This window comes from Tympanuchus pallidicinctus, unplaced genomic scaffold (genome assembly GCF_026119805.1).
Source record: "Tympanuchus pallidicinctus isolate F22 unplaced genomic scaffold, pur_lepc_1.0 scaffold5, whole genome shotgun sequence".
NCBI classification, from domain to species: Eukaryota; Metazoa; Chordata; class Aves; order Galliformes; family Phasianidae; genus Tympanuchus; species Tympanuchus pallidicinctus.
The window spans coordinates 8,510,692-8,526,424 of NW_026294769.1; the positions used below are offsets into that span (position 1 = coordinate 8,510,692).

Consider the following 15,733-nt stretch of genomic DNA (forward strand, 5'->3'; position numbering starts at 1 on the left):
ATTATTTTTGTACTAGGAGACTAGGTTTAAATAATCTCTATATCATCTTTCTACCTTTTCAGTTTTCAAGATGTTTCCTAAATACTGTTTTATTCAGTTACGCTATGCTTTAGCATAGTTCTCTTTTTTAAAATTTCACATTACTGTTGTGTTTCAGGGATTGTTTTTCCTTTTCTTTCCTTCTTTTAACCCTCCAGAGATGCTCACATACAACATACTGGATTAAGTAGAGATCTATAGGTTTAAGCCTTCATGAGATTGCCCTAATCAGATCAGTTAAAAAATAACAAGGAACTTAATTTAAAAATTTGACCTTTCTAAGGTCTTACACCTGCATTCCTATTCAGGACATACTGTAACACGTAACAGACCACACTCCACTGTGACTTTTCCCCAGCCCTTATGAAAATAGCTAAAGTCTCCTTCCAATTTTGTGTTTGGCATAGTGAAAAATACCTCCCTAAGAATCGCTAGGACTTGATCTTGCTATTTGTATTATAGTGCAACATAGGATAAACTTTCTGAGAACACTATCTAGAAGGTAGTAGGCTGTTTTTCATTTTTTGAGGTTTTTACTAAAGGGGTAGCTATTAATGGCTATTTAGAAAATGGTAAGTGAATAAAATACTTGATAAGTACAGGAGATGCCCTGCTTTGTATAGAGTAAAAGAGGAGAAAAAAAATATATCAATTTACGGGTAGAGACACAGAAGAAAGAAATTGAATGATATTTTAGAGTTTAGAATGCATTGAGGGCCTTTCAACAAGAATATCTGACAAAGACTACGGATGCCTTAAATGTCAATGACAGAGGAAAAGGAAAGATTCGTGATATAGTTATTCAGAGAACAGCTTTAAGCATTCACAACGATGAATCTGGGAAAAGTCAGCTGCAATTCTTGGCTCCACCAGATTTCATTACTTCAGAAGAGAAAAAGGTAATCCAAAGCAGTGGATATAAATATCAGTGTGAGAGAAAGGCAAAAGTTCATTAAAATACACTGCAGCCATGAATGCATAGCTGGTAGGAGAAGACTCCTACACAGAAGAGAAAGAAGACAGTTGCAATTCAAGCCTTATCTAGTGTCAAGAGAGGCATAAAAGATTACCAAATTGCTGAGACAGCATACTTTCTTGTAATTTCTGGGTAGAAAACTTTAGGGATCTAGCTGGCTTCACAGTAATCAGACCAAGGATATAAACATTGCAACCAACTTGTCTTGGATCAGAGTAATGACCTACACAGATAGCTAACATGAATTAAAAATATTTAATACATGAAAGTATTTTAAATGACAATATACATTTTAAATGATGTGCCACGGGTGATTTTCTCACTTCTAGAGCAAAAAGAGTTAAAATACAGCAGACTTATTAGATTTTAGCTGCAACGAGTAGAAAGAACTTGCCTTTGAATGAAGATCTTCATTTTCATTACATGCTCATATAACTAGAGAATATAAAAAATTCTTTGTAGAATGGAGTAGTGATAGATGAGTTAAGTAGGGAAGTCAGTTCCAATCCAGTGCTGGTAAAGAGCAGAATGGAATTAATTCTACCTGACCTGCAAGAATTGGATTTTTAAACTAACTTACAGAATTGCAAAGGTGAAAGGGTAATAGCACATCATATTTCAAAGTCTTCTGAAATGTCAAATTGAACTTAACACAAAACATAATGTTGCCAAAGCATTTTAACATTACAGAAAATCACCTGGATCAACTGCTAGAATCATGAAAATACAGAATATCAGAGCTAGCAAATATAGTCTATAAGACATAATAGAGAAAAACAAGCTTGTTTGTTCCATTAGAGAAGTAACTCTAGGCAGGAGAAGGGGCAATAATCTTCAAGTGCACAGAATGCTGTAATAATAAGGAAAGGAATGAAGACTATTCACATCCTCTATGAAATGCACTAGCAGTCCTAAAATGAATTATAGGGTATTTAAGTTGGACTTGAAAAACACTCCCCAAAGACAAGAACTAATTGCAACAGATTGTCTAGAGAAGGTGTAGAACCTCTGCATTTTGAAGAACTGGCTAGACAGATACCTGTGGAGTCATTGAAGTGTACTTGCTCCTGCCACACAAGTAGAAACATTAAATAACCTCTTCACATTAGAAACTACTTCTGCATTTTCAAAAGCATTCTGAGGTTAGATAAAAACCTTCTACTAAATTATATTTTGAGAACAGACCTAATAGGTCTACTTCTGTTCAGAAAAATTGGTGGGGTGTTTTTCATTATATACAAATCTCCCATTTTAAAGGGAGCAAACTAAGTTCACAAATGGGTTTGTACATAAGAGGTGAATGTAAAAGTGATAAACCATTAAATCTATGCATCTTTGCTTTCTATCTCACTTTTCTTTTCACACTTGCTTTATGATTTTTAATTTCCATAATCAGAAAACACATTCAAGTTGGAGGAGGCCAGAAAGAAGTCATTAGAGGGTTTGGTAAGCCTCTAGAAGGAAAGTCAGATTTCCATGGATTTCCTTGAAGTGGAAGTTCAGGATAGTGTTTACTTCCCCTGCTACAGCACTTTTAAAAAGTTAAGCAATTTTTTTTTGTCACAGTGCAAAACCGATTTTCAGTTATGATCATACAAAAAGCTGCTTTTCAAACACAGTTGCCTCAAAAGCTTAAGCAGCTCCAATTTTTCAGTTTGGCTCCTACTGCATCTGCTACCAATCAGACTTCAGAAGAACAACAACGAAGACATTTGTTGATAAGGACAGTTGTCCACATTGTAATTTAGATTTATACAAACCACAGTGTAGTATTTAATGTTGTGGTTTAAAATTTAGCATAGAGTGAATGAGTTCCAATCCAGTCCATTGGCAGATTTAAAAATGCAGTTTACTAAGAAAAACATTTGAGTATTTTGAGTAGCATATCTGAAATATCACAGGATATCTCATACTGGTTTCTACAAAGCTTTTGATCAGCTGGAAAAATAAATTCCATGCTACTACCAGGTAACTACTTGCCTTAGTGTCCTTAGTTTTGAACAGCAATGGTCAGAAAATGTGTTGCAGGTACACACAGGCCAAAGCACCTCAGATTTGACAGAAATCTTTCAGTTCAATCAGTAAAAGTTTTGGCATGCCTGTATCATTTGCCCTCCCCTGCCACACGAATAGAGTATAATCCTCTCAACCTGAGTGATTTGTTATTTGAAAGAAAGAGACAAAATATGACAATACAAAATGTAGTCCTTAGAATCAGAAAAGCACACAGGTCATGAACATCTTTCAGGGAACTTCTCATTATCCGTTTTCATTTGAGTAAGCATCCACATGCACATCATACATATACCAAATATCAAAGGGCTGCTTGAAGAGAAGCCTGGTAACCTAAGGGAAAATGCTGTTATAATCTCAGTGTCTGAGTACATACTGCTAAAACTAATGAGCTCTCCGATGGACAGGAAAAGATTTTCCTTTGTAAAGAAAAACCAAAGAAATCTTTGAGAAATCACGCAGCATGTAAAAAAAAAAAAGCCAACAAAGAATCATACCCACTTTGCACTGAGGACAAATGCCAGCTAGGAAATAAGAAACATCAGGTAAAACTTGGGTTGTGTTAAGGTTTTAATTCTGTCCTGTAAAGTCCAGTATAGATGGGGCTGATTACACTGATCTTCACCTTTTCTACACTTTTCCCTGAATCATAACAAGAAAAGTTTGATGAAGAGGTTGAGCAGGAAACAAGAAGCTACTGCTATAATGATTTTCCTATTACACTAATCAAAGTCAAATCACACACAAATCAGATATCTGTGCAGTGAAAAATCCCAAATGAATCTGCTTGGAAAATATCCTGCAGAAAGATGGAGAAGTTAAATCTATCATTTCTGCAAGTACAAGCTTGAAATAACTGTAAATGAAGTTTTCCTGGCTAGACAGTGAACTTCTATTCTTAATTCTTGAAGATATTTTTGGAATAAAACGCAGAGCAATTTCCTTAAGAATTACAGAAAAGCTAACAAGCCAAAAAAGCACACTGCCATACACAGAAACTTCATGGACTAAGATGTTCTTCACGAACACCATGATGTTCAAGCTACTTACACTGTTGTAAGGATTTCTATAACATGACTGAGATATACTATAGGTTAAAAACAAAACATTGGATGACGCCTCTAAGTCAATAAAATTGTATAGTTACTCCACATACAATATGCTATAATCTCTACTTTTAGAGAAGGATGCTTTGATGTAGAGACCTGAAAATGACATATAAGGAAGATAAGAAAGGGATCCACTCTAATTTAAATAATTTGTAGATAGAAGTGACAATTTTAAAAATTAGGCAATTAATTATGAGAATAATTAACAATTGAAAACTTTGATCTCGATTGCCAAAAGATGTTCTTCTTAGAAAGAGAATTACATTTTAGCTATTAATTTTAGTTCTCACAATGAGGCTGACAAAACCACAGGTGGCACGACAAAAATGAGCATTCGCCTGCCAGCTGTATATTTCATCAGGATTATCAGGGTACCTATGAAAGTGTGACAATTAGTACCTGTTTAAACTACACATTTCTCTTTAAATGAAAGCAAAGCAGCAATGACTCACTGGTTTTTCTGAAGATGTTACATGATATAAATTACTACAGATTAACACATGGAGAAGCAGCTGAAATCTCATCTATTTTCCTGCAAAACAGTAAGTGACCTTTTCACTTTACAAAGTGCTGAGGTAAGAACAAACATGACAAGCAGGAACTGCAACGTCTCTGTTGAGCAGTGCAGGAAACACTTGAGTATGATATTTGCTAAGCCATTCATTTCAAAATAATGAACATCAATGAATGTCTTTGTATATATAACTAGACAGCCAGTGACGTTACCTCTCCCTCTTAACAATGAGATTCCCTTTGGTGAAAGGCACAGTTTGTAACACTTGAAAACATTGTAAGCCTTACTTCTACTCTAGGGATCTCTCATAGGACCTACAAATCATTTAGCTGAGCAAAAATCTGAAAATAGTGCAAGAAAAGTAGTCTTTTATAATAGTATTTTTCTACAAATCTAGGTCATTCCTCTGACCTTTGGAAAAAACACTGAATAGGAAATATCCCATAGGCAATGGACATCTTGAGTTATTCTGAAAATTGAAAAAGTTCAGGCAGAGGGCGAATCAACTGCCGACACCTCTCCAGGACTCCAGCTCAACAGGGATGATGCTTCTAAGCAATTTCTAAAACAGTGAAGCAGAACAGGTGAAGAACTGAGTACCTCTTCAGCCCAGTCATCAAGTCATCTGTGAATCTTCTACCACTACCTTTGCTACGGCTTTGTTTTTCTTTTTTCTTTTTTTTTTTTTTAATCCACAAGTCATGGTCGTGACACAAAACTAAAGCACAGTAACCAGTAGATAAAATATGCCTATTTGTCATCCTGTGCTGCTAAGACTGATCCTTTTGCCAATAGTTGATACATTGGCTAGTCCACTGCCAAGGGCCCTTCAAAAAAAAATCACAGCAGTGCATTTTGCATTACTATGAAAGCATGAATTGTACCAACAAATCACATGAGCAAAAATCAAGAGAGGGGGAAAAAAAAGCAATTGCTGCTCAAAAACTGGAAGTTTCCTGATGAATTTATTGAAATGTTTGCAGCAGTAAAGAAGACGGCACAGGAATTATAATCCAATGGATAAGAGAAGAAAAACAAAAAACACATATGGGAAATAATATACTTTTATGGTATAACCAAAGCAACACAAAACAAATGCAACCACTTTAATGCATCCCAGGTACCTCAGAGCATCTTTTTTTTTGTCAGAAACGACAGACACTTGTTTAGTAATATTACACTGTAATACTTCTTGTTACCAGATGCAGAACACACTAATCTTTAGCACCTCCTCTTTCAAATTTCCTAGTTAAATAATAAAAATCATAATGAAACAACCATATTGAGATGTCTCCGCTACAACTGAAGTGAATGAACAATATAGTCACTATAAGCAGAGTAAGTGTTAAGAATAAAATTTACAGTGCATGTAACAATGCTATTAATAGAGTTAGATTACTTAAAGTGGAAAAATTCTTCAGGGTAATCTAGCAGCTATTCACAGTCACAATGAATGATGGTTAAAGTCTCAGTTGCTCTACTACCACTACTGGCAGAATCCTAATTATGCTCTATGATTTCTTTACATGAATTTAAATACAATTTTTTTTTTTTTAAATCCCCAGAGATACTAAAAAAAAAAAAAAAAATATCAAAAATCAAATGTTCTAGAAATTGGAGAGCTACTATAGTCACCACTTCTACAGCAAACCAGTCCATCAGAATAGGTTTAGAGAGCACAAGACTGTGCTGTAAAGAACTGAAAAACAGATTGACTCATTTCACTGAGATTTGTAAATATACCTCTGGTAAGAAGGTGGTGAAGTAGTGGCAAACTGGAACTAAACCACAGTACCATTCTGAATACATCTTATTAGCAGAATTTGTCCAGCCCAGACTAAATACTTTAAACTTCTTATGAAAAGCAAAAAAAACCAAATAATAAAAAAAACCATTTCAAGTAATTTTCCTGTTAGGGATCACATAGGTGTAGAAATCCTAGTAGATGAGGTAGCAGAATATCACATCCCAACCTTAGCACAAAAAGCTAAACCCATTAAACTAAACAAAGAGCTTGAGCAAAAATACTGCAACCTCTGTATTTCTCCAGCTGCTGAAATGTTGACGAGATCCAAAATAACTATCTTTGAACTCCTAACAGCAATAAAATAGAAGAATAATTGCCATTTCAAAACAATTAAACTGTGGTGCTGCTATGCACTTGCTCATTTTTCTGACAGACCTAATGAAGCAAAGATGTATGTGATGCAATTATTTTTGAAATAAGTAATTGCAAGTTCTCTTCTGCATCATATTAAAGTTACAGAATATAGAAGCATACAATGGAAACTACTATATTAAGTGTGCCCTGATAGCAACCTTTCAGTATCTAAAGCGGAGCTACCGGAAAGAAGGGGACAGACTTGTTAGCAGGGTCCATGGTGACAGAACAAGGGAAAATGACTTCAAGCTCAAAGAGGGCAGATTTAGATTAGATGTAAGGAGAAAGTCTTTTACAGTAAGGGCAGTGAGGTGCTGGCAGAGGTTGCCCAGTGCTGTGGTTGAGATGCCCCGTCCCTGGAGACTTTCAAGGTGAGGCTGGATGAGGCCCTTAGCCACCTGATCAGCTGTGGTGCCCCTGTTCATTGCAGGGGAGTCGGACTAGATGGTCTTCAGAGGTCCCTTCCAACTCTAAGGATTCAGATTCTATGATAAAGCTGAGGGCAGTATCAGAGAAAGTGGAGTTGCCAGAAGGTTTTCTGCTTAACAGTTTTAACTGTGCTTACACTTTTCTGCACTGATTAGACTGTGTTAATTAACATGGACTGTGACTGTTACTATTATTGTAACTGAAACATCAGTGATTATTCGTCGTATTTCTGTTAGATTAAGACATTAGATTAGATTCTGAGCTCTGCACTTGCAATATGACTCCTTTAGCCCACTATAAGAGTTGAGAGATAACAACTGGTCCAACTGAATCCTGAAGATCTCCCAGCACCCAGATCCACCACCTTCCTGGCCAACCTTTCCCCATGCTTAACCCTTCTCCTGAGGAGGAAATCCTTCCTTCCAGTCAGGATTTTCCCTGTTGCAAACGGTGTTTATAGCCTCTGATCTGTTCACTCGGTGTCCCCGAGAATGAACTGAGCACATCTTCTCCATAAACTGCTTCAGGCAGAAGTCTGCTGCTAGGTCCTCACCAAGCCTTTCTTTCCGTAGCCAAGCATTCCCAGTTCCTCTGAGGTTCTCATCATCTTGTCATATCTCCAGCTCCCTAATTAATCCTGTAACCTATCCATTAATCCTGTATACTGTAGCCATCTTCCATGTGGCTTGCCTCACAAGAATTGGCACTTCCTCACAACAGCCTTTAATTCTGGTAATGACACGTAGATTAAAAGAAAGGACTAGCACCTCATCTGTGTGTATGTGTACAAACAGGCCTGCAGTAGAAAATGCATTCTAAAATTTAAAAGGCCAAAACTAATTACCTCTCATTTTTCCTGCTTACTAACCTTGAGAGATGCACAAAGAGGGGAAAACCAAAAACAAGGAAGCCCTCAGAAGACCTATTTTATGTTCACAACAATATTAATAGCTTACATTTTAAAATGCAGTAATTGAACATCCAGGTACCCACATTTCATATATTAACTTCAAATAATGTATTTAAAATACTTCTTTATTAACAGCCTCAGGTCTGAGAAATGTATGAGGTTTCTCTCATTTAGATTCATTTTAAGACAGTTTTGAAGTATTGCAGTGCTTGTAATGAATGGTATTGCTTCACCATGTTTCAGTGAAAAAATTAAAATGCCATTCAATGTTTTAAAATCTCATTCATTTTCAACTGCTACTTGAGCACTGTTTCTAAAACCATCATTATGCTGCCTCCTTTGAAAAGACAGCATTTTAGGGAACACACTGAACACCAACACCTTACAAACATCTCTTTGCTGTTGTAAGAATTTCTTCGTCTGTGTTTCATAATGCAAAGCACTAGAAGGCAGAGAAAAGAACAATTATGTTAACTACCTGCCAGAGTTGAGATCTTCCACTCAGTGACAGTGAGTCATTACCCCTACAAACTGTCAGCCAAGCTGCATTGGTGAGACAAACATTATTATGAGAGGCTATTTTAAATATTTATCTTGAGATAAGGCTGTAAATCTACAGAGGTCAGAATAGGAATAGTTTCACAATGTTCTTTTATATACACTGAAAAGATAGAAAAGCTGTACGAGAAGCACCAAAGTAGGCATTTAAATCATCTCTTTTGCCACAGAAGTTAACAAACCTTACAACACCAGGAAAACTAAAACCTGCAGAAAACCCTACAAAAACTCAGTTCATAAAAAGGCATTGCTCACAATACATAAACATCTAAACATACACACACATAGGAAAATGACCATTATGTAGGGCAAACCCAGCCCAAGCCTAAATAATACACCTATGCAATAAATCACAGGTAATCATAAAGGCCCTAAGGGCTCTGATTATCAGCCCTGACCAGCATCACGTGGGCCTCCAGCCACCACCTCTTATCCACAGGCACAGGAGACCCCTTTTAGCTCACCCATGATTCTTCAACTCCAGCCTAAGCCATGGCGTAAGAAATGGCTGTGGACCCTTGGCTGACTTTCCAGTTTCACTTTAGACCTGCCTAGCTACTATTGGACCTAGCACTGATCCGTGGAGCAACTTAGTTGGCCTCAAACATGCCACATCACCACAAACTTGCCTGACATTCTAAACTCTTGCTCGACACTGGCTGACAGCATTGGGTGTGCCCAGCTTGTATTGTAGGATGAAGCCCTAGCTGGTGAGGTCTCTGCCCTGCAGAGAGATGTTATCACCAATGGTTTTCTATCCATTAGGGTACAGCTGTGCCTTAACAGAAATACAGAGCAGCATGGGTACAGTATTTCTAACTTATATCTGAATATATATACGTGCATGTTTCTTTTTCCACCAGGTACCACTGTGCATTCGCCTCCCTCGATAACACTGAATGCTGTGTTTCTCTCGAGTTATTTGGTGTAACCGTCAAGTAGTATCCTGATATGCTTATCTATCGATACAATCAAAATGGTGCTCACACAAAGGTTATTCAAAGGCAAAGAAAACAAATTTGAAAAACGAGCTATGGAGCTACATCTGTATGGTCCTATTCTCAAACAAAATAAGTGGAAATTTATGGAACAATTTGGAATAAATTGTCTTTTGAAAGCAATTACAAAAGACACGATGTCAGTGAGTGCAAATTTGATCTGGAGCCCTAAGTATTTAGAAGCACATCCTACACTCTACACTTGTGTGAAAGCAGCCTGTGGTGCTTCTCACCAAAGAAAATTAATATTGTGCTTGCATGTGAAAGATACGTCAAATTAAGGGCCATACTACAACCTTACATGAGTTTATAAAGGCTTTAATCAAAGTCAATGTTTTCTAACACCACCTGCTCCTACTACTATTTCAGGATACCTGACTCAATTCTCTGAAAACAGTCAGCAATATCACTGACTTGCTACCTGAATACTAACAGCGGGGATGATCTTGTCTATCTCTTACTAAAAACATTAAAAACACAGACTAAAGTACAATCAGTTGTAAACTAAAGTTTGCAGACATGTAAGTACATCATCCTGGAGAAAAGACTCCTTCTCAAATGAATCCTCATTTACCTCTACATATTTAAGTATCTGGCATTTGTAAGTATAACGGCAACGATCTCGTAATGAGATGGAAAGTGCAGCAATGACATCAGAGCAGCAAGGTCCCAGGCTACAGCAAGTGAGGATTTGCTTGAATACAACAACCAGGAGCACAGGGGTAAAGGAAATAAGCTGCTTACCTTCAGAAGCCCTAGACATGCAAGGATCTCCCGTGAAAAACCCTTACCTCCACTACCAACACTTAAATGAGTTCTGGGAAGGGATGGATCCTGGCTCCATCCCTTCCAGTCACTCAGGTTCATTGCTTGCAGGTGAGTTCCCCTGGGTTGGCCCTGCCTTCCCACCAGGTGCTCAATCACTATTTCAAGCTTAGCATTTCCACTACAGATCTACAACCCCTTGTATTTTTTTTTATTAGAAAAACAGTGACATAGGTTAAAATACATATGAGGTTGAGGTAATGAAGATTAAAGAAATATATGTAAGATCAGATGATTTTGTGGTTCATCAGAGGTAAAAAATAAATAAATAATAATCTTTAATATTTATTGAATACTTAATTTACTCCAGTTTAATGAGCCATTGCCCTGATAATGAAAATGCCTAAATCCACACCTGCAATAGACTACTTAAAAAGCGTGTAGATGCCTTCATTCATTTGATATGTTTGTCAATGAAAAACAGTTGCTTCTGCTTTCCATCCTGCTGGACTCTAACATAAGAGATACACAACTCCTAGAAAGAACAAAGAGGAAGCATTCCAGCATAGAATTCCAAATATTTTACTTCTCTCTGTTGATAGACTCTCAACTACGTTTACAATACCTTCAGAAGTTCTAGGAAGCCAAAGTGATTTGATATCTCTTCATAAAAGTTAGCAGCACCAAGTAAACAATACACATTTAAACAAATCACCAGCCAGCACTTCTACTCCATCAGTACTGAATTCTGCAAGAACCATCCTCAACCTTTTGAGAGCACCAACTGACTGTCCAGTAACACTCCTTCCTGATACATACAGATACGCCAATGCATTTCCTGTACTTACAGGAAAACACAATCAGTAATGGAAGCCTAAATCTTTACAACTCTGCTCAGGAAGCTAAGAGCTCAGGTCTCTCCTGATCAAGAGACTTTGATGCCTGCTGTGAGTTGTAGTGTTTGATTACAGCAGCTGAGCCTGGGCACAGAGGACAGCATTAAACTTCCTCTACTTAGTTGCCATGAGTCTAGAAGCAATCACATCATCCTTATGTTTCTGGAGACTGTCCCATCAGAGTGGTACTTCTTCCAGACTCAGGGCATTAGCTGCTCTGTGCTCTGCTTACAAGCAGTCTCACTAGAACTCATTTGGAGATACACAGACCCATGTGCTCAACAGATGGGAATATCTGCATTGCATAGTATCAGTTATTTAGCCTAGTGTTTCACTGTGGAGGCAGAGGTAGAAAATTATATGTACACAAAACTTCTTGTGCAATGATACCTTATACAGATTTTGAATCTGATCAGTGCCTTTATTTACTGTGAAGTGTTCTCCTAAGGACTACCATTAATGTCTTGCAGCATCTTCAGCCAGTATATGACCCAAATGCACAGCAGAATAAGGCTAGTCCTCTGAACACGTAACGTCTGTTGAAGTCACAATATAGACAATTCATTCACTTTTTCTGCTTTACAAAATGTTCGTGATGGATCTTAAAGGTAGTTTTAAATGGCTGCAGATATTTGTGAGACAGACATGACAGTTAAGGTCGGTTTGTTGGTAAGGGCTCTCTTTTCTGACCCTTAACAGTTGATAAAGTTCTAGTCTGGTGACCTTGAGAGCAAAATATACCCATCTTCTTTACTACTTCATAAACTAATTTGTATTTCAAATTTTCTTAAAAGAAGCACCTATCTGTCAGGATGATAGGCACAGTAAAGAACCTGCAAAGAGACAAAGAACTATATAAAGCAATCAGAGAAGCCTTTTATTCAGCTGCTACAGTAAATGACAGATAGTCTCATTATGCAATTCCCTTAGCTCCTCTTAACACACCTGACCCCTGGAACTATATCACATGATTCATCAGTATTGCAGTCTCAAAAACAGTGCAGTAATATCTTCTGGCAATGATTTTACCATACTGGTCTTGGGCATGAAGAACTAACGATTCCCAAAGCCTTTATATTCATAACACTGCTCATCCAATGGAAAAAAAAGAAAAAAAAAAAGACATATAAAACAGAATCTATAAAGCATTTTCAAGCATTTTCAACATTCCTTATACAAAATATTTTCATCTATTTGACAACACAAATAATCATAATGCCTTCTTAGCTGCAAATTGCACACAACTCTGTTCAAAAGATTTTGTGATTTCATGAAGTAACTTTCAATGAGCATTCTTCAATTGGCAAGCCACATCACAGAGCACTGAACAGAAGACAGCACAAAAAACAGCAGAACAGATCAAACATGGGTGTAACCTTACCTGTTGCCGCTTCTCAAATTCTAACTTGATCCGGGATTTGATGCAGTTGCATGTGTCCTGATATGTCTGCTGCAGTGCCAGCTCCATCAGGTGTTTGTGGTATGCTCCAGCCAAGTTTCCACAGATGAAAATAATTACATTAGCCAATATCTAGGGAGGTTAAAAAAAAATAAATAGCTTCAGGGAATTTATTCAAATAAATTAGCAGAATATAGACCTAATCTGAAGTGAAAGATTGCTGCAGTTATGTATTTTGCTTTTGTCTGATTCCTAGCAGTGGTTCACCTTTTAAAAATCCTTCACATCCAGTGGCAAAGCAATTATACCATTTTCACTGAGAGTGAAATAAGAACATAACAAATGTTTGCCTATTCTGTGAGATAGACATTTAACAAAAAAATAAACTCAGTTCATGTTCTACATCCACTGCTGAACACCAATTAGGTGGGATCTACTGCTGAAAAGTGACAGCTATGGCTCCTAGAAACACCAGCAGCAGCTAAGTGACTGCCATCCTCTTTTGGCAAGACACTGTCTTTTGCAGTGCTGTAGGATTAAGGAGTAAAAATACAACATCAACAACCTGGCCTGCATTTTATGTCACCCTGAACCACCATAAGCGTTAGCTATGAACATCAACCTTCCTGAGGATTTTCATAGTGAGACATGATATCTTACTTCCAGAATATACTTTTAGCTGCTGCATTTGCCTCAAAAACACAACACTAAATTTATAAAGTTTACACTTGAACTTACAGTAGAGTGCACAACAACACATGAATATGAAAAATAAGTTTTCTTTAAAGTGAGATAAAAGTAGTTTAAATGAAGCTTTTATTTTGAATTGGATGACAGAGATGACAGTGCAAAGAAGAAAATTTGAACTCAAAACTGTTTTATGTTTGATATGTCACAGCACTCTCAACAGATGTAGATTTGTGAACAAAAATTTATGTGAGAGGTTACAGTGGAGGGGTAATGCATGCAAACTGGCAGTTACAGTCACAGCCTCTCTGGGCAATCCGTGCCAGTGCTCCATCATTCACACACTCACATGGTGCAGCAGTGCTACCTAATCTTTAGGCAGAACCTCCAGTGTTCCAGTTTGTGCACACTGCTTCATGTTCCATCACGGGGCACCACTGAAAAGAGCCTGGCTCTGCCCTCTTTGCACCTCCCTTGTAGGTATTCACACTCACTGATACAACCCTCCCAATCCTCTACTCCAGGCTGAACAGTCCCCAGCTCTCTCACTGTCTCATAAGAAGAGCTGCTTCAGTCCCTATTTTGGTATCTCTCCATTGGGCTGTTTCTAGTATGCCTAATTCTTTCTCATTCTGGGGGGATAAGAATGGGACAAAGTACTCCAGGTGCAGCATTACAAATCCGTATGTACAGACCTGTGTTCAAAAGCTGCACATGCACTTACCAAATGTACTATCCAGATTCATAAAGCTACAAACTATTCAATGCAAAACTGCAGGAATATAATCAACCAAAACTAAAAAAAAATACACTGAGATAGCTAGATGGAGGAGTAAATTATGAGTATCATCTTTGCAGCCATAGAAAAACAGATTACAGTTTTATAACTGAACCAGATGAAGTGAGAAAATAGATGGAAACAAGTGAGTGACAAGCAAGGAAGCTAATTAACCAGGCTTTTCAGATTCTCAATGGGGTAATACAGCCCACATAAAGCTATGTGCATGCTTGCAGTACCTGAATTAGGCTGTTCAAAGCCTCTTGCCATACACAATGGAGATGTAACACATAAGTGTGTAAGGGAATATATAATAGAAAAGGTGTTGAGAACAACCTCAATTCTTGTGGCTAGGCAGAATTCATTCAGAAACGTATCACTAAGGCATTAACAGAGAAAACTTACAAAAAATGGGTGAAATGGTCTTTTGCTCAGAGCAACAAATAATTTGTCTGTGTTGCTTAAGCATATATTTCTGTTTCTGCCAGTAAGTTATTGAGTGAAACATAAAGTAGATATAAAAGGCTTAATGGAAAATAAAAATACTTGCTGAGTGCCTCCCTTCTCTTAAATCTTACTTTCTTTTTCTTTTTTTTTTCCCTGAGCAGCAGCCCAGTTTCAACATACAAGCTGGAGATGAGCACCATCTGAGGTTTGCAGTAAAGTCTCATCATGCATTTTCCTGGAAGACACAAGTTCAATGTTTTTTGGACCAATGAAAACTGTACTAAGGTTTCTGCTTCCTAGCCAAGTATTCCAATCAGTGTGCAAGCATATGAAATATTCCTCCTGTTGTTCTGTCAGGTGTTTGCTCTGAGAAGAAGGTTCCATGCTTGGAATCATTCTTGGATAAAAGCACTTAGAATGAATTCCTAAATAAAAGCAGCTTTGACATTTCTCTGAGCTAGAACTCTAAAAATCCTGTTCTCTTCCCATATATCCCTCCCTTCCTCCAGCAGATTCACATTGAAAGAGAAGTGCTGTGACCCTTCTGGCAAGAAACTCTGCATTTTGCTATGAGAACTCTCATCAACTGTGCATGTAAAATTATCATCAAAAGCCTTTACAAAAGAATTAAAAGGCACCCAAATAGCCTACACAACATGGTTAAGGATCCTGTCAAGCACAGTAAGCACAGTAAGACTGAGCTACAGAAAACATTGTAACACAACAGCAGAAACAGTACTGAATGACTTCTAAAACATGAACCTATTTCATCTTTAGAAACAGACATTTTAGGAAGGAAAGCAAGAAACAAAACACCCCCCAGTAATATCCATGAACTATAGAAAGCTTGTACTCCATTTTCTAGATGGAAATACTGAGTCACACAGCAGTCCTACCATCTCTGAACACAGTGGAGAGGCAAGTCCACCTCTTGGGCTACATGGATCCCTTTAAATGTATCTACTGACTGTATACACTGTGGCGCTTTGTACTTAATGCCTAAATACAGTGTCTATTGAAGTTGATTTAAATATGAATTAAAAAAAAAAAAAAA

General features: G+C 37.4%; 1 protein-coding gene across 2 annotated transcripts in view; it reads right to left on the reverse strand.

Annotated features, from left to right (window-relative positions):
• Window positions 1–15,733, reverse strand: part of ADCY2 (adenylate cyclase 2) — a 203,536-nt gene that overhangs the window by 95,177 nt on the left and 92,626 nt on the right. For both annotated transcript variants that reach the window (XM_052703931.1, XM_052703930.1), the window contains one exon: window positions 12,750–12,899. In XM_052703931.1, coding sequence (XP_052559891.1) covers window positions 12,750–12,899 — 150 coding nt within the window. The remainder of the gene's footprint in view (window positions 1–12,749; window positions 12,900–15,733) is intronic.